This window comes from Orcinus orca, chromosome 16, assembly GCF_937001465.1.
Source record: "Orcinus orca chromosome 16, mOrcOrc1.1, whole genome shotgun sequence".
Taxonomy (NCBI): domain Eukaryota; kingdom Metazoa; phylum Chordata; class Mammalia; order Artiodactyla; family Delphinidae; genus Orcinus; species Orcinus orca.
Genome location: NC_064574.1, coordinates 16,852,471 through 16,870,865, shown reverse-complemented (window position 1 = coordinate 16,870,865; position 18,395 = coordinate 16,852,471). Strand labels below are relative to the sequence as shown.

The following is an 18,395-nucleotide window of genomic DNA, read 5'->3' as shown; positions in this document are numbered from 1 at the left end:
GCTCCCACCGTCTGCGGTCTCTGGTTCCTCATTCATCAACACCGGAAGGAATCACTGAAGCAAGAGGAAGCATAGTTATAATAATAAAAATGACAACTGCCACTACCGAGTGATGGCTGTGTGCCAGGCACCGTGGCTAGTACTTGACGGGACTATCTCATCTTACCCTCACAACACCCTCACCAGTAAGTACTCTATTAATTTCCACCATATTCCACAGTTGGGGAAACTGAGGCTCAGGGAAGTGACCTGTTGAAAGAAACAGTGTTATATGACCCTAAAACCCATGCTCTCGATCACTAAATGATGTCTGTGCCTCTGTTTCTCCACCTGGAAAATGCAGAAAGTGATGAGATTTGAAAACAGGGGCTGAGGAAAGGGGCTGGAGACGTTTAGGCCAGTGAAGACTCTCAGAGGCACTAAGATCACAATCTTTACATCTCCGCAGGGACGTCCAGGGCAGGCATTGCTAACCGCTCACGAAATATCCATTCTGTCCTTCTTTCCTCCTAACAGAAGCCTACTCTTGTTCAGGGAAGGCCATGTGACCCACTCTGGAGAAGGAGATGTTGCATTCCGACCTCTGCCCTGGATGTGGAGGTGAAGCTAGGGGCGCTGTGACCACCTTTGAGGACAAGGACAGAAACTACATTCTAAGCAGAGCAGGAGGGGGGCGTCCCCCGGGGCATCTTGGAGCTGCCGCGTCAGCCTGGCACTGCCTCTCTGATCTTCTTCTGTGAGAAGATATAAGCCTAGTGCTCAAGACAGGTTCTGTGACCTGCAGCTGAACACGTTTCTAACCCACAGAGTCCCCGAGGGCAGAACTGGGACCAACGAATCAGAGACAGAGCAGCAGAGCATTCTCCTAGTTTGAGCAAATCTAAAAGCCAAAGCTGTCCAAAGTTGGCCTGGACTGGCTCAAGAGGTGGTGAGTTTCTTACACCTGGAGACACAGAAGCAGTGACCGAAGGGCCGTTCGGCAAGGGTGATGGGGAAGGCATTCTGACCTTGGCCGGCGCTGAACCAGATGGCCTTGCGGACTTTTATCATACCCACTTTGAGAGGTGAGGAAAGGACCCCAGGATGTGTGCCCAGTTATGTATGGCAAGGTTGATGCCCTACAGTGACCTGCAAGGCCCCAGCGAGGCAGGGTTTACAACACTTTCAACAAGGAGGGAAACGGTCTACCTCTGTGCCGTCCGACACGGTAGCCATGGGGCCCTTGCCATGTGGCTACTGTGACTGAAGAAGAGCACTTTTAATTTATTTAATTTCAATTCATTTCCATTTAAATTGCCACATGTGTCGGGACTTCCCTGGTGGCGCAGTGGGTAAGACTCTGTGCTCCCAATGCAGGGGGCCTGGGTTCGATCCCTGGTCAGGGAACTAGATCCCACATGCATGCTGCAACTAAGAGTTCGTGTGCCACAACTAAGAAGCTGGTGAGCCGCAACTAAGTTACCTGCCTGCTGCAACTAAGACCCTGTGCAACCAAATAAATAAGTATTAAAAAAATAATAATAAAAAAAATAAATTGCCACATGTAACTAGTGGCTCCCACATTGGCAGCGATCTGTCCCCTTCCCACCCCTGCACTCTCTCTGGCCTCTTATACTACCGTCTTCTCTCACTCCACGTCAGCCACGCTGGTCTCCTTGCTGCTTCTAGAACATTCCAGGCACATGCCAACCTTGGAGATTTTTCCTGACTCTGCCCTCTACTGGGCTGCTCTTCCCCCAGGTACCCGGTTGGCTAACTGATTCAACTCCTTCATGTCACATATTTAGAAAGGCAACCTGCCCCCTCCCATGTGCTCTAAAATTTATTTATTATGTCTGCTGTGCTGTCTCCCCAGATAGAATGTAAACTCCATGCAGGCCAGGATCTTGAAGTTTTCCTCCCGAAGTGCCTAGAACACTCCCTGGCACACAGTAGGGGCTCAGTACATATTTGCTGAATGTGATTGAAAGCTTTACTGAGTCAAATGGAGGGTGCCTCCCCTTACGAGATGTTGGAGACCTAACACCAGTCATTCAGCGATGCTTCCTGAGCCCCACATACGTGCTGGGTGCCGTGCTGGGTGCTGCCACCTGGCAGTGAACGCAGCCGACAGGGTTGCCATCCTCTGGGAGTATACAAAGTAGTCGGGAAGACAGAATGAGTAGGGACAATTGTCGGGGTGGCAGGTGAGGCCAGGGCACACAGGAAACATATAACTGGGAGCCCAGACTAGGAAAGAGCTCAGAGCTTCCCTGAGGAAGAAACATTTGAGCGGGGTGAGGCCTGATAAACGAGGTGCTAGCAAGATCAAGAGTAAGGGAAAAGCATTTTAGGCACATGGAATAGCACATGCAAAGGACCATGGGCAGGAAAGAGAATGGCCCTTTGGAGGAACTGAGGCTGGAGGTGAGTGATGGGGAGACTGGCGTGAGATGGGGCTGTTGTGGTAAGTTTGAGCCAGACAGGAAGGGTCTTGGGGGCCAAGGCAGGGGAATCTGAAATTTCTCCTAAGGGCAGACACCACTGCTGCCCACATCACAGCCCCTCAGTCTACCCCCACTTTCACCCATTGCTTTGCAGGACAGTTCCACGTACAGGAAGATGCCCTGGTACTGCCAGGGTCCCACCCAAGCTTCCCGAGTTCTACCCGGAGCCTGCTCTCAATGCTGCAAGAGGCCCCTTCACCCCGACCCCAAGTGCAAGCACACCCGGAAGTGCAGTGGATTCATGCCCCTGGGGGAAATCTTCAGTGAACAGGGGACTGGAGCCAGTGGATAATGCTTTGCCCACCTACCACCCCCGCCCCTGCCCCATCCTCCAGGTTCACAATCTCGGGTGTGTTCTGTACCGAGGTCCCAGCCCAGCCCAGTCCCTGTGGCTGCTGCGATGCCTCGATAACACACATTTATATTGGCTTTTCCTTCTTCCCTGTCTCACTCTACCCATCCACTTCCTCTCACCTCCTCCTTCCTGGAGTCACTTCCCAAATCAACTTCCTGCACCCAAACCCTTGTCTCAGGCTCTGCTTTCAGGGGAAACCAAACTGAAGATGCCATGAAGGTTTTGCTTACTAGAGTGGCGTGGTCACGCTGAACATTTTAAAATCTCACTCCAGCTGTTGCATGGAGAGTTTAGGGCAGAAAGAGCTGATAAGGGGCCCTCACAGTGGGGCAGTGAGAGGCACTGGTGGCCAGCTCTGGGCTGGAGAGAAGAGGCTGGAGATTCTAAGGGATCCTTGGTTGCCCCTCAAGCCCAGACGCTCGGCAGCAAGGCGGGGTGATGTAGAGGCTTGGCCCCCGCCAACCTGTCAGCGAGAACCAGCCTCGCCAATTTCCATCCCGCAATCCCCACCTGGCTCCAGAGACCGGTTACAATGGCGCTATTTTTAGAGAGCTGGGTGTTTACTTGAAGGATTTAAAGACTGGGCTTTATTTTTAACTCCTCTCGCAATAGCAGGGACTCACTGGTGTGGACTTAGGAAGTCAAGTGGAAGTTGGACTGGGCTGTGGAAACCCAGGGGAGGGAAACAGCCTGCAGTTGGGGAAGGACGCAGCTTGGAGGAAATGCCTGCTGTCCTCTCCGAGTTCCACCCGCCTGACTCTCCGGGTAAGAAGAATGATGATAAAACTGGCCTCTCCTTACCGAGCACCGAGACCACATAAAATCCTCTACACACATCATCTCATTTAGTCCTCATCACGACAGTGAGCCAGGCTGTTACTGTCTCCATTCTACAGACGAGGAAAGTGAGGCTCAGGAAGGACCAAGGACACGAGGCTGGCAAGAAACAGCGGGATTCGAACTTCAATTTCTCCACCTCCCCATGCTTTCAACCACTCTGCCATACAAAAGCATGGCCAGGCACCAAGGTCAAGGCACAGAATATCAGACTGGCAGGATAGTAACCTGAAATGTTGGAGTTCAAAGACTTTCTCTTCCAGCAGTGGTTAAGGGGGTAGAGTCCAGATCAGAGAATTTGAAGCCCTGCTGTGTCAGTTACTTGGGGACTTTGGGCTAGTTTCCTCATCTGTGAAATGGGTTAATATAATAGGTAGCACCTCCCTCATGAGGACTAAATGAGATGATGCATATAAAGGGAATCAGCACAGAGCCCGGTACCCAGCAGTGAGAACAGGGCCCTGACCTGTGCCCGGCCCCCCAAGTGCTTGATCCTCTCATATGCCCAAGACTGGACCTCTCATGATCCCCATCTTAGAGATGAAGAAATGGAGGGACAGAAAGTTTGTGGGGAAGTCACTTGCCGGCAAGGCTAGCAAGTGTCCAGGACCAGAACGCAGGCAGCCTGACCCTGAGTCTGAGGCCTCAAGCGCTTACCCTATGGTCCCCACCATTATTCTCACTGTTACCGTTATCCCAACACCCTGCGTCCAGGCCCTTCTGGTGATGACCCCTGAGTCCCTGGCACTGCTGGGGCTCAGCTCAGGTGCCACGGTCAGGGCCAAGCACTGGCTTCACATGGTCAGACCTTCCACTGGGACATGGGGAAACCCTGGCATTGGAGGAAAGGGGAATTTTTCTCGCAAAGGTGCAGGCTGTTTGCCTGTCTGTTCTCTGACTGCTGTGTAGGCTGAAATATCAAGCTGGAAAGGCTCCAGAGTCAGACTGAAAGCACAGTTTACAGGGCTGGGGCTGGGGGAGACAAAATGCTCCTTTCTACCTCCCAGAGACCTGTCCTCTTCCTGGATGACCTATTAAATGTGACCCCGAAACCAACTGAGGTTCCAGAAGAGCCTCCCACACTCTGCCCCCTGGCCACGCTCATCTCTCTGGGTCGCTGTCCCTTTCTAGGCCTCAGTTTCTCCATCTGTAAAATGAGCACATTGGGCCATGTCCTTTGACCGGCTTTTTCTGAGGACTGATGGGAGTGATGCTGTCTTTTCTCTGCTTCTCCCCTCTCCAAGCTTGGAAGGCCTGCCTCCCCCAAAAACACTGCCTCACAGTTTGAATATCTCCCGCTGCCAGGGACCCAGGCAAGATCTTCTCTCTCCATAGACCACTCGGCTCAGAGTCACAGCCTTAGAGTCACAGCTGCCTCATGTATATCAGGAGAATCCAGCTCTGACAACTCAGGAAATTCCATTCATCCCAGTCTTCGGTCTCTGGGAGCAAAGGGATTTTGTCCATCTGGCAGTTCTTGAAGGACAGATGTGATGGGCGGCAGGAATCCGGGGCTGGGGGCCTTCCCAACGTTTTGAGGCCATCCCCTGAGAGTTTAATCCCCCCGGTGGAACCGCATATTCAAGAACCTCTGGAGGTGAGCCAGAAACAGAACAAGGGAAAACTTTTGCCTCTGTGGGCCTGGGCAGTTGACGGTGATCACTGGGTTCACGGAACACCTGACTGTCCTCAAACAATTTGGCAAAGATGCAAAAGAATGATAATCATGGTGTTGGTGATGGTGTGAGGAAAACCGCCCTCACACAACTGTACATTGTTGATGGGGGTTATGAATTTGGTACAGCCCTTTTGGAGATTAACTGGGGTTCTGCTAATAATTAAAATGCACGTTCTTTTTGACTCAGCAATTCCGCTTCTAGGAATTTAATCCATAAAAGTACCTCTGTGCAAGCAGGGACAGGCAGAGACGTGGGGACACCGCAGCAGGCTAATGACTTGACACGCCTTGCAACAATTATTCTTAAATATCTATTTAAAAAAATATGGAGGGGCAGTGGGACCTTTGACAGGGGTGATTTGGATTTTTGCTTGTTTGTGTTAATCCACTCAAGAGTACCATAGACCTTTTCAGGGGAGAACACAGAATTTTCATTTTGACCGTGAACGTCAAGAGTCAGTCCCTTGCCAAGACCTGGGCTAACGGCATTATATTTCCAACGCATTCTGCTGATGCTCAAATATCCCTGATAGGATAAGGTACCTGGCTGAGCCATCCCTTTAACCAGCTTCACGAGCAAGAATATGGGCCAAGGATGTTCACTGCAGCCTCGTTTGTAATTGTAAAAACATGAGATGGTTTCAGTCTCCATCAAGAGAGATCTGGCTAAATAAATCATGGTACATCCGAACTGGGGAATATAATGCAGTCGTTAAAAAGATTAAGGCAGTACGTGCATAAGATGAAAAGATCTCAAAACATATTAAGTTTAAAAGTAAGCTGAAAGGCTTCCCTGGTGGCACAGCGGTTGAGAGTCCGCCTGCCGATGCAGGGGACACGGGTTCGTGCCCCGTTCCGGGAACATCCCGCATGCCGCAGAGCGGCTGGGCCTGTGAGCCATGGCCGCTGAGCCTGCGCGTCCGGAACCTGTGCTCCGCAGCAGGAGAGGCCACAACAGTGACAGGCCAGTGTACCGCAAAAAACAAACAAACAAAAAAAAAAAAACACAAACCAGAATAGGTAAATGGAAGGATGCTATAAGTGAACTGTTAACAATGGTTACTTCAGAGGTGCAACAGAGGTAGAAGTAGAAAAGGGGTTTTACTGCTTTTTATCTTCTATTATTCTGAATTTCCTTAAATTTTAGCAAGTATGTTTTTCTGAACAATGTAAAAAAAGAAAAAAAAGAGGAAAGAGAGAAGTTCACTGTATCTCAAGTGGCAGAAACTGTCCTGGATAAGATCAGACTCGGGGGCCAGAATTATAGTTCTATCACTTACTAGCTATGTGACTTGGAGCATGTTTTAACAACCTCTGTGTGCCACAGTTAGAATTAGATGAGTGAATTTAGCTAAGCATTTAGAACAATGCCTGCTGCATAGTAAGTTCGAAACTCCTTAACCTGGCATTCAAAGCCGTCCTCACCTGGTGCTAGGCTGCCTTCCCTGGGCTCATCTCTAATCTCTTTCCCCACCCACACCAGCCCTGCCAATGACTCATGGCTTCCAAAACAAACCACACACATTCCTACCTCTGTGGCTTTACCTGGAATGACCTTTCTCTCCCTCGTCTCCATCTGCAAACTCCTAAGCAGAGTCACCCATCACCTGCAGGGAATCTCCCAGACCACCTCTGGGGCAGTTAGTAACTCTTTGCTCACTTGTCCCTCTAACCCACCACTGACTGTGTCAAATCCCATTCTGTCTTGGCCACTAGGCTGTGAGTCCCCAGAGGATGCTGGCCATGCGGATCCACTGGGTGACCAATGCCCCAGCACAAGCCTGGCCCAGGGTAAGTGCTAATCAATGTCTGTGAAAGAAATCCAGCCAAAGGTCAGATCACAGTTAAGACCGTTCTAGAACCAGGTCTCCTGGCTCTGGGGTTTCAACTCCCAGTTCTGCCATTACTCAGAGGAATGACCTTGTTTGAGATACTTAACCTGTCTCTGCCTCAGTTTCCTCATCTGTAAAATGGGAATAATAGTACCTTCCTCATAGGGTTGTTTTGAGGATTAAGTGAGTTAATATATGTAAGGTACTTAGAATCCTTCTGGCTCCTAGAAACAAGGACTACCTGGATTGTTGTTAAATAAAAATTAAACAGGCTCGAACATGGGCAGTTACCTAGACCTACCTTGGCCTAGCCTAGGGCCAGACCCTCTTCCCCAGGATGGTCTGCACACCCTGTAGGTGCTGGAAATGGGCAGATGTGAAGCCACAGCCTGAAATAGCATCAGACCATTCTTCTTGTTGGTCAAGGACAAACCTCAGTCAGGTGCCTACAGGTCTCTCAGACCTGTCCATCTCTTGTCAATGTCTCTTTTTAGCAAAAAGAAAGCAGTCTTCAGGATTAGGATCTTTGGAATTAATAGTTTGACCTTAGACTTGAATAACATCATTCTGCTTTCAGAACTTCCCGTGCTATCGGTCTCTCACTTTCAACAGGGAGTCGAAAGTCTTTCTTTTCAATAATTGTACATATTTTGAAGTAAGTTGATTTAAAGATAGAGATTAAATTGGAAAGCAGAGGTGATACATGGATATAGCAAAAATTGGGACTCTGGCATGCACAAGATGCAAGTTTGGGAAACAGTTGTAGGGATTGTGAGAGAAGACAGAGGCTTCCCTTGGGGTGATATCATTCTCAGGGAGACTCAGATCAGTACAAAATGATTCATCATAACCGGATTCATTGTAACAGCGTATATCTCCTTGCATGCCTTCAAAGCAAAATCCATTTACATGGGCTATCTCTTTTACTCTCTGCAACAGTACTTTGAAAGAGAATTAACATAATTCCCATTTGACTGAAAGGGAAAGTGAGACACAGGAAGGTGAGGTAACTTGCTTAAGGTCACACAGCTTGTAAGTAGCTGAACCCAGATTCAAACCTGGGTCAGTTCAATGCCATAACCCAAGCTCTTAGCTACTTACCCGAGAAATTCACCTCCCGGCAACTCACAAAGCCAACTCTAACCCTGCATTCAACTTGGGAATTTCCAGGGTCAATCTGCGTGTGTGTCTGTGTGGGGGGGGGTAGTTTGAAATGGGGGTGGGGAGGTGTTGGAGCAGAGGACAGACCAATTCAGGGGGCCCTGTTTTCAGGGCCACACTGATGCCACCCTGGTCAAAAACCTGAGATGTTCCAAGCCTCACACCCTGGGGCAGCTGAGATCTCCTGCAGGCCAGCCCCTGCCTCTGCTGCAGGGGCACAATGACAACAATAACAACAAGAATCCTAGACAATGACAAGAGAAGCTAACATTCATTGAGTCCTGCTTCCAGCCCTGTGCTGAGTGCTGCATATGCAGTCTCTGATTTAACCCTTGTGAAAACGTTTTGAGGTAGATACCATTATTCTCCTTTTAGACATGAAAGAATTAAAGTCTGGAGAGAAGATGAAATTGAGCCAGCAAGAGGCAGAGCCGGAGCCCCACTCTGAACCACTCCCTGTGCTCCTTCCAGAAGGGAGCCATTTATCAGGGTGTTGTCATGACAACCAGAAAAGTTTAGCCACCTCCCCAAATATCCCAGCTTCCCTCCACAGCCCAGTATCCACGACCTTAAGAGGCATTACAAAAAGAGTTCGTAGTCACAAAATCAGGAACCATGAAGCTAGCTCCCCCCTTGATCACTCAGTGACTATGGGTATCTCTTTGTCCTTTTCTGTACCTCAGTTTCCCCATCTGGTCAGTGAAGGAGTTGGACTATCTCCTTAGGGCCCTGAATGGGTTTAGAGCAACATTGTCTGAGAAAAATATAACGTGAGACACACATGTAATTTTTTTTACTTTTCTAGTAGCCACATTCAAAAAATTTAAAAGAAATAAGTGAAATTAATTACAATGATACATTTTCTCTAACCCACTATATCTATTTATTATTATTATTTTTTTTTTTTCGGTATGTAGGACTTTCACTGTTGTGGCCTCTCCCGTTGCGGAGCACAGGCTCCGGATGCACAGGCTCAGCGGCGATGGCTCACGGGCCCAGCCTCTCCGCAACATGTGGGATCTTCCTGGACCAGGGCATGAACCCGTGTCCCCTGCATTGGCAGGCGGACTCTCAACCACTGCGCCACCAGGGAAGCCCATAACCCACTATATCTAAAATATAATCATTTCAACCTGTAATCAATATAAAAAATTATTACTAGGTTACTTTACATTCTTTTCTTACTAAGTCTTTTTTTTTTTTTTTTGGCTGTGTTGGGTCTTTGTTGCTGTGCACGGGCTTTCTCTAGTTGCGGCAAGCGGGGACTGCTCTTCATTCTGGTGTGCAGGCTTCTCTTGTTGCAGAGCACGGGCTCTAGGCATACTGGCTTCAGTAGTTGTGGTGCACGGGCTTAGCTGCTCTGCGGCATGTGGGATCTTCCTGGACCAGGGCTCGATCCCTTGTCCCCTGTATTGGCAGGCAGATTCTTAACCACCACACCACCAGGGAAGCCCCTCTTACTAAGTCTTTGAAAGCCAGTGTGTGTTTCACATTTGCAGCACATTTCAATTCACATGAGCCACATTTCAAGAGCTCGACACACACATACGGCTAGTGGCTACCATATTGGACAGCACAGATCTAGAATCATTTTCAATCCATCGCCCACTTTAGGGGATGAGACTTCTCAGCTTTCCCCTCCTCCCTGGGAAAGCTGTCCTGATCCTAGACTTTGAGCTGATAGCTTCCATGTAAGCCCAGGACAGGGAGCCTGAGGCCACAATAGACAGAAACCCTAGGCCTGCCCGGGCCTGAAGGCTGCTGGGAAGGCTTTCTGTTCTCTGCAGCCCGAATACTCACCAAAGCCCCCAGGAGAAAGACAACCCTGCTTTTCCTCCTAACCCAAAGATGACCTTAATTGGAAATTCAATCTGAGTTTAAAACCGAGTCAGGCAGCTGCCCCCCACATGCCACCAGCCCCGTGGGCATCCAGGATGAGGAATCCAAATCTCCCCTAAACTCCCCTCCCAGTGGCACCGCACGGAGGAAGCTGGTACCACCTTCTCACTCCAGAGACTCAGTGCCCAGCTGTGGGCCTGGCAGCCTTCTTGGAGGCAGCTCAACACCTTCATGTTCAAGGGCACAGCCTTGGCAGGAAGGACCGGGAAAGCAAAGGGGCAGAGAGGGTCAAGAGTTTGCCCCCAGCAGGGGAGAGCTTGGGGGAATCCCTCCTTCTCTCCAAGCTTCCACTTCCTCACTTTTAAAAGTGAACATGTTAAATGATGGCAATGACTGCTTTTATTGCTGGCTGCTCTGTGCCAGGCATTTTACAGGCATTAGCTCATCTACTCCCCCAAAAAACCCTAGGAAGAAAGAAGATCCAGGGTTCAGAGTGGTGAGGCAACTTGGGCAAGGTCACATAGCAATTCAGTAGAAGGCCAGAATTCTAACTCTTGGTCTTCCAAATCAAGAGCTTCAGCTCTTACGTAATCTAAGCTCTGCTGTGTCCCAGGGTGGCCCCAGACAGTCCTGGCTTACACCTGTCGTAACTATATACACTTGGCATAATAATTTTAAATGTTCCATTTGGAAGAAGAGACAAATCTTCCATACAGAAGGATTCCAAATAATGTATGTGGATACTTCCCCCTCCAAAAGGTAGAGCTTAATTCCAGACCCTTCTCCGTCCTGAATGTGGGCTGAACTTGATGTCTGTGTTCCAAAGATTAAATTAGGGAAAGGGGAAAATGGTGACTTTATAGTAGAAGAAGCTGGCAGACACCACCTTAAAGTCTGGAGTTTAGGTAACAGTGAGGTATGAATGTTGGCTTTGATGAATGTATTACTGTAATGAAAGAAGTTAACATTAGAGGAATCTGGGCGGAGAGTATATGGGAACTCTCTGTACTATCTTTGCAACTTTTCTGTAAATCTAAAATCAGTACAACATAAAAGTGTTATTTTTTAAAAGTGCCCCCTTTTACTCATAAAAGTGTCCAAGTTTGGACAATAAATTATAGGATCGCCTGGTCACAAGCCTGGCTCTGCCCCTAACCAAGAAGTCTTAAGAAAATTACCCACCCCTCCTTTCTGCCTTAATGATACTAACTACGCATACGTTCATGACAATTTAAAGTTTACAACGTTAGAGTGGGAAAATGTGCTGGTTAAAGCTTTGGAATCAGAAAGCCAGGGGCTGAAGCCCTGGTTCTCTCACTCGCTTGTCAGGTGGGCTAAAACATATTGTCTTCCTTCTCTGAGCCTCAGTTTCCACATCTGTAGAATGAATTCATCGAAGGACGACAATGACTAGTAATATTGATGAAGTCCTTGCTAGGTGGCCAGCACTGTAGTAGACAATGGGATCTGCTACCCAGTCTCCCCTTCAGAACCAAGGATTTCTTTCTCCCCTCCCCCTGCCCCCAACCCAGCTGCTCAGACTGCTGCCCGCTGTCAGTCCTGTCCAGGGATTGCCCGTGGCTGAGGAGAGCCATCCAGCCCCAGGTCACGCCCCTTTCTGGACGTTAGCCTGCATCCAGTGCAGAGGGTGTAAAGATCCAGCTCCCTCACTTCAACTTGGGATAACTTTGAAGGTCATCTGCACTGCAGGCTGCCCCTTGTGGTCGGCTGATGCATTGTGGAGACTGCACGGCAGCCCGGCATCTCCCTCTGCCCAATCCTGCCGCCTTCCCTTCGCCACAGGTGTTGATCCTGAGAGCGCTCCTGTAAACTTCCCACACGCTAATCTCCATCTCAAAGGTGGCTTCCAAGGGAACTCATGCCACGACAGGGCTGTGAACCACTGGACTTGCGCTATGTTTCTTAACTCTCAGACCAGCCCCATTTTTATAAATGAGACAACTGAGGTTGACTTAGCCGAGAACATACAACTAAGCAATGGCGGCACCACAGATGGGGAAACGGAAGTTCAGACGGGCAAACTGATTTGCCCAGGTCTGCGCTAAAAGATGGTAGGGCCAAGATTTGGCCCTCGGTCTGCTTAATCCTGAAGACCACAGTGCGAAAGCCTCCAGCCCGCTTCATTCTGAGCCGCCAGCAGGATGGCTACAGGCACTGGGACGGGCTAGTACCTGTCACCACTGTCCTGCCGCACCCTCTGCTGTCCCCGCAGCTCAGCCACATTTGCAAAATGGGAATAATAATAGTACCTACCCCCTCACGATCTTGTAAAGATTAAATGAGTTAATGTATGTGAAGACCTCAGAATGGTGACTGGCTCATAGGAAGCTCCTTATAAGTATTAGGTTAAAAGGAAATCACATAAACAGCATAAAGTTGCAACTGTGAGATGTTCTAAGAAGACATCCACGCAGCTGAGTGAGACGTGGCCTGTGACGGGGGGTTGGGCCTCATCAGCTCTCTATGGGGGTCAAGCTTGACCTGAGCTCTGAAGGAGGAATAGACACTAAGGGGGCAGCAAGAGAAAGGAAGAGCAGTCCAGGCAAAGGAACCAGGAGGAAAAAAAGCCTTCTGACAGGAAGAACCAGAGAAGGATAATAAAAGGCCAGTGTGACTGGTACAGAGAAAAAAATCCAGGTCCAAGGAAAGGGTGGTAGAAAAGGAGGCTGGATAGGAGGGGAGGAACCACCTACGACCTGGCCACTAGCTACCTGGGTGATTTGGGACAAGTCACCTTATCTCTCAATGCCTCATTTAGCTCATCTGTAAAATGGAAATTAAAAATAGTACCAATACTATAAAACTGTTAAGGAGACTGAATGAGTCAATACCTGTAACCACTTAAAATAGTGCCATGCACACAGTAGGTGTTATAAATCTTTGAAGGCAACATTGGAACTTTTTTTGAAGTACAATAAAAAGACATAGAGGGGCTTGAATATGGGTAGGTACTGAATGGATGGAGGGCGGATGGACGCAGGGCTGGCGGATGGGTGGGTGGAGGTGGTTTAGTGAATGGAAGGGTGGATGGATTGTGGGATCTAAGTATGGTTGGGTGATGAAGGCGGTTGGATGGATGCATAAAGGATGGAGAGTTGGATGGCTGGCTAGGTGGGTGGGAGTGGATGTTGTTTCGGTGAATGGAAACATGACTGGGTAATGGGGTGATTGGATAAATGGAGGTAACTGGGTGAATGAAGGTGGCTGGGTGAATGGATGTATGGTTGAATAGGATGGCTGGTGGTTCGGTGGATGGGAGAAGTTGAGTGAAAGTGGGTGCTGGGGATGAGGGGATGGATGGGTGGTTGAATGGGTGCCTGGGTGGTTGGATGAATGGCTGGTGGCTGGATGGGTGACTGGGTGGTTGAATGAGTAAGCAGGAAGTTAAGGGGCTGGGTGGATAGGTGGGTAGAGAGATGGTTGTTCACGTTGATATTATAACGGTTGGGTGAATGTAAGGTTTAAAAGTGAAGGTAGGGGTTGGGTGGATGGGTGGATGGGAGTCACTGAGTGTATGGATGGATGGATGGATGATGGATGGATGTCTGGACAATAGATGAACAGGTGACATGAGATCCCGAAGCACCTCCAATGAACCCTCTATATAGAGTCCTCTATACAGAGTCATGGAGGAGCCCCTGATGGAGAAAGAAGCCGAAACAGGGCCTCCTAGGTTGCCCTGGCTCAGGATTTCTTCCCCAAGCGGGGCACAACCCATCTGCGCCCGCCCCCGGGGTCCTACCTGGAGGCGGCGATCTCGGCCTTCTGGCGCGCGATGGCGGCGGCGCGCTGGGCGCCCTCCACGCTGTGCTCCACCTTCTGGCGGACCTTGCTGCTCTTGAGCGGCAGCACGCGGCGCTTGGTGCCCTTGACCAGCACGTTGTGGCGGTACTTGCCCTCCTCGTGATGGCCGTCAGGCAGCGTGGTGCAGCCGTAGCCGTGGCGCAGGTTGTCCAGCCACTCGCCCTCGTAGCGGAGGCCGCTGGAGCGCTCGCTCACACCGAAGCCCGAGCGCTTGTCGTTCTTCCACTCGCCCATGTAGGTCTCTGTGGTGGTGGCGTCGATGTCGGCCTCGAAGGGCGCGGCCTCGTCGGCGCCCTCGGCGCCCTCGCCCAGGCTGGCGGTGGACGCGGCGTCGCTGGCGCCCGAGCTGAGGTCGCTCTTGAGGAAACTGACGCGGCTGCGCTGGCTGCCCAGGGACGCGCGCGACTCGGCGCGGCGCATCTTCCCCAGCAGCGCGCCCCGCTGGAACAGGCCGCCGCCCTTGGCCGCCCGCGCCGCCGCCTCGGCGTTGGCCAGGAGGCTGAGCGCGAAGCCACCGCGCGGGATGGCGGGCGCGGGCAGCGTGGGGCCGTCGGTGGCCGGCGAGGCGGGCGAGTCCGGGGCCACCGTGCCGTTGCTGTGCTCGCTGCGCAGGGACGAGAGCGACGTGCGCAGCGGCGAGCGCACCACCACGGCCATCCCGTAGGGCACGCTCTGGCGCACGCCGTAGCCATGGCGCATGCCGTTGGTGAACTGGCCTTGGTACGTCCCTGCGGGCGAGGAGAGGGCGGTCAGTGGGGCGGCCGGACGGGGCCCCCGGGGGCGCCGGGGCGGGGGCGGGCCAGGCCCTTGCGGGGCAGGGAGGGTGGAGTGACCAAAGCCTGTGAGACTCCGAGTGTGTTAGGTTGCGTGAATGAGTGTGGGAGAACAAACGCGTGCAAGCCAGAAGTCTGCATAGTGGTGTGAATATTTCCGTCGGTGGGAACGTGGCAAGGCCACGAGCGTACAAGATGGAGTGAGGTGGTGTGATGCCGAGTGTCGGTATGTGAAGTTGTGCGGGAAGGCGGGGCCCCGGGAGTGCGTGCCAGGACACGAGCAGACAGGCCGGAAGGAGTTTGCATGACCGGTGTGAGTATTTCTGTTGGTGGGAATGCGCCAGGATCTTTACTGTGCGAAATCGGGTGAGGTTGAGTGAGTCCGTCTTAAGTGTGAGGTTGTGTGAGCAGATGAGGCTCTGTGAGTGTGCACAGATTTGGAATCACACAGAGCAAATGAACGTGCCAGAGCACGAGTGGTACAACAGTGAGTTTGTGCGGTAGCGTGAATATTGCATTTGTGTGAGTGTAGAAGCTTGAGTGTGCAAGGCAGTGTGTGCACAGAGGGTGACCGAGATCACGTGAGCATGGGACGTATATAAGGTTATGAGAGCATTTGAGGTCTTAAGTATGCAGGAAAGGCAAAGTTGAGTGAGGGTGCAAGACTACTAGAGGATCAAAGAGTGCAAACTTGTGAGCAGGCAAGACTCTGTCGCTATGTGAGGTTGAATGCGTGTGCATGGTTATCCTAGTGTGCAAGGTGACGTGAAAGTCCAAGGTCATGAATGGATAAGACGGTGAGTTTGCATAGCGGTGTGAATGTTGCAGGGCACAGGCGAGTGTGTATTTGTGCAAGGCCATGGGTAGAGGAGACTGTTAGGAACGTGCCTATTGGTGTCCTTTGCCTCTGTGAGCTCATGAGTGTATGATGCAGTGTGTACACACTGGAGTGAGTGCCCAGTGGAGGTGATATTATGGGTATGTGTGAGGTCCGAGTACACAAGGCCATCTGAGTGTCAAAGCACAAAGTAATCTGAGACACTCGAGGCTGAGTGAGTGTGTGAAGTTGTGCGCATTAATGAAACTGAGACCGTGTAAGACGACGTGTACGCAAGATGGCGTGTACAGGAAGCTGGTAACAAGAAGGCCTTGCATGTCCATGAGTATGAATACCTGATCTCCTGGGAAATAGAATCTGTGCATGTGGCCACGACGTGAATAGAGAGGCAGCACAGAGTAATGGTTAGGAGCACAGACTGCGGAGCCAGGCTGCTGGGTCCGAACGCTGCCTCTCCCTTGCTAGCTGTGTAACCTTGGGCAAGTGACTTAACCTCTCTGAGGCTCAGCTTTCTCACCCGTCAAACAGGTAACCATTGCCTCTTACCTCGTAGGGTTGTTGGAGGTCTAAATGAGTTAATATTGCTGAAGAACTAAGAAAGAAAAGATATGTGTGATGTGATTTTTACAAAGTTATGCTAGCGTGTGAGGTCACCTGAGTTGTATGAACAAGCTGATACAAAGGTGACAAAATATCGTCGTATTCCACCCCCATCCTAACAGGCTGTGCTCCCCGGGGCTCCGTCCAAAACCTCCTCCCCACCGTCCCTGGGTGACTGCATCATCTGGTGTTTTTATAACTGCCATCTGTGTCCTGCAGATTCTCCTGAATATATCCCCAACTTCTTCCCCTCTGCAGCTCCACATGTTGCCTTGGAGATGGATGCCTCCAGATGTTACACAGCATCTCCAACTCAACACCTCCCTCACCCCCACACACAGCTGTTCTACCTTCTTGGTCTCTCCGCAGCAGCACCACTGAAAGCCATCTCTCTGCCTTCGTCTTTGTGCCTTTTGTATGTAGAACAGGGCCTGACACATCATGTTCACTGAAGGGAGGGGGGAAATTCAGAGCCGCTGTTTTAAACACAAGCTGATGTGCTGCCCTGGTTAACCAAAAGAACCAAATGGCTTAACAACAAATACCCAGGATGGCTGGTAAGGGACTCTGAAGGTCAACCTGACAGGCATGTTCCCATTCAGACCTTTGCACTGGCTGTTCCCTCTGCCAGGAACTCTTTTCCTACCTATATCCTTCAAGTGTTTGCTCACTGAGGACTACCTGACCACCCTATTTAAAACTACAGTCTGCCTGTGTCCCCACAAGCACCAAGATATCTGTGATCTACTTTTTCTTTTTTTTCTATAGCATTTATCACCTTCTGACATACCATATGACTTACTTATTTATATTTATTGCTTTATTGCTTTTCCTCCCCTGCTAGAATGGAAGCCTTGTGGGTGCAGGGATCTCTCCTGTTTTCTGTTCTGATGTATCCCCAGCATCTGGGACAGTGCCTGGCACATAGAGGTGCTCCAGAAATATTTGCTGATTGATTGGCTTGAACCTGTCCAGAGACGCCATCTCACTGTGTGACCTTGGGTGACTCTCTTCCTTTCTTACAGGCTCAATTGCCCCATCAGTCAATGACGTGTTGGTGATGAGGCTCTAAGGTTTGGCCTCACTTTGAGATGCTGGGCTTCTAGGAATCGGGGCACTGTGACTCTGGAGGCAAAGGACAGTGAGTCCCCATGACTCCACGCAGCCCGGCCCCTCCCAGCACAGACTGCTCCAGCTCAGGGTCCCACGCCTACCCAGCCCCAGCCCTTTGTGTGTGAAGAGACCTCATCAAGGATCACGTACAGTGCGGGGGGTTCACTTACACCTCCCAGCAACCCTGTGAGGTGGGTCTCATGCAGATGCTCATTTACAGGAGAGGAAGTTGGTGATCTGAGAAGTTACTAGACTTGACCAAGGAAGCAGGATCAAAACCCAAGTCTATCTGATGCCCAAAACTCATGCTCTGAGCCCACAGTTCTCAGTCCTGGCTGCATGTGAGAAGCTAAAGATAAAATACAGATCCCCGGGCCTTGCCACCTGAAATTCTCTTTAATTTGTTGGGGAGGGTGTCTGGTGCTTCTGGCCCCTCAGTACGGCAGGCAGGAACAGCCAGGGGTGAGAGGACAGCAGGGCTCACCTCCCTTCAATGACCAGCCATAAAAAACCAACGATCAGAGAACGTCAACTGTAACAGGGCCAAAGAGAAATGGAGAGAGACAGAGAGAGATGAGAGCGTTGGGCATGACCTCGCAAAGGAAGATGCAAATATGGTCTCCATTTCTTAGGTGGATTGATGTTCAGAGAGGTTATGTGATTTGCCCAAAGTCACACAGTGAGGAAGAAGCAGAACTGGGATTTGAACTGAGGTCTGACTCAAGGGGGGAAGTGGGATTATGTGGCAAGTGTAGAGAATAAAGAAATGAGAGTGTGGTACAAAGAATGAAAGTGTGAGGAGACAGATAGGAAACTATTATGCTCCATTTTCCAAGTTCATCCACATGGGGCCACATTGTGTGGGAAGCAGGGGGACAGAAAGAAACACAGAGAGAGACAAACTGGTTTCCAACACCATCTAAGCTGGGGAACCTTGACCAAGCTACTTCTTCTGATTCTCAATTTCCTTACCTGGAAAGTAGAAAAATAATACCTGTTTTCCGCCTTCTTTGGGAGACAACAAAAGATGGAAACAACCCAAATGTCCATTAACTGGA

The 18,395-nt window shown here is 50.4% G+C and overlaps 2 protein-coding genes across 2 annotated transcripts in view; both read right to left on the bottom strand.

Annotated features, from left to right (window-relative positions):
* SERINC3 (serine incorporator 3) overlaps window positions 1-18,395 on the bottom strand; it is a 379,749-nt gene that overhangs the window by 103,248 nt on the left and 258,106 nt on the right. The window lies entirely within an intron of this gene.
* JPH2 (junctophilin 2) overlaps window positions 1-18,395 on the bottom strand; it is a 59,807-nt gene that overhangs the window by 20,660 nt on the left and 20,752 nt on the right. Inside the window, exon 2 of the mRNA XM_033433921.2 lies at window positions 13,952-14,741. Within this exon, the coding sequence (XP_033289812.2) occupies window positions 13,952-14,741 (790 nt within the window). The remainder of the gene's footprint in view (window positions 1-13,951; window positions 14,742-18,395) is intronic.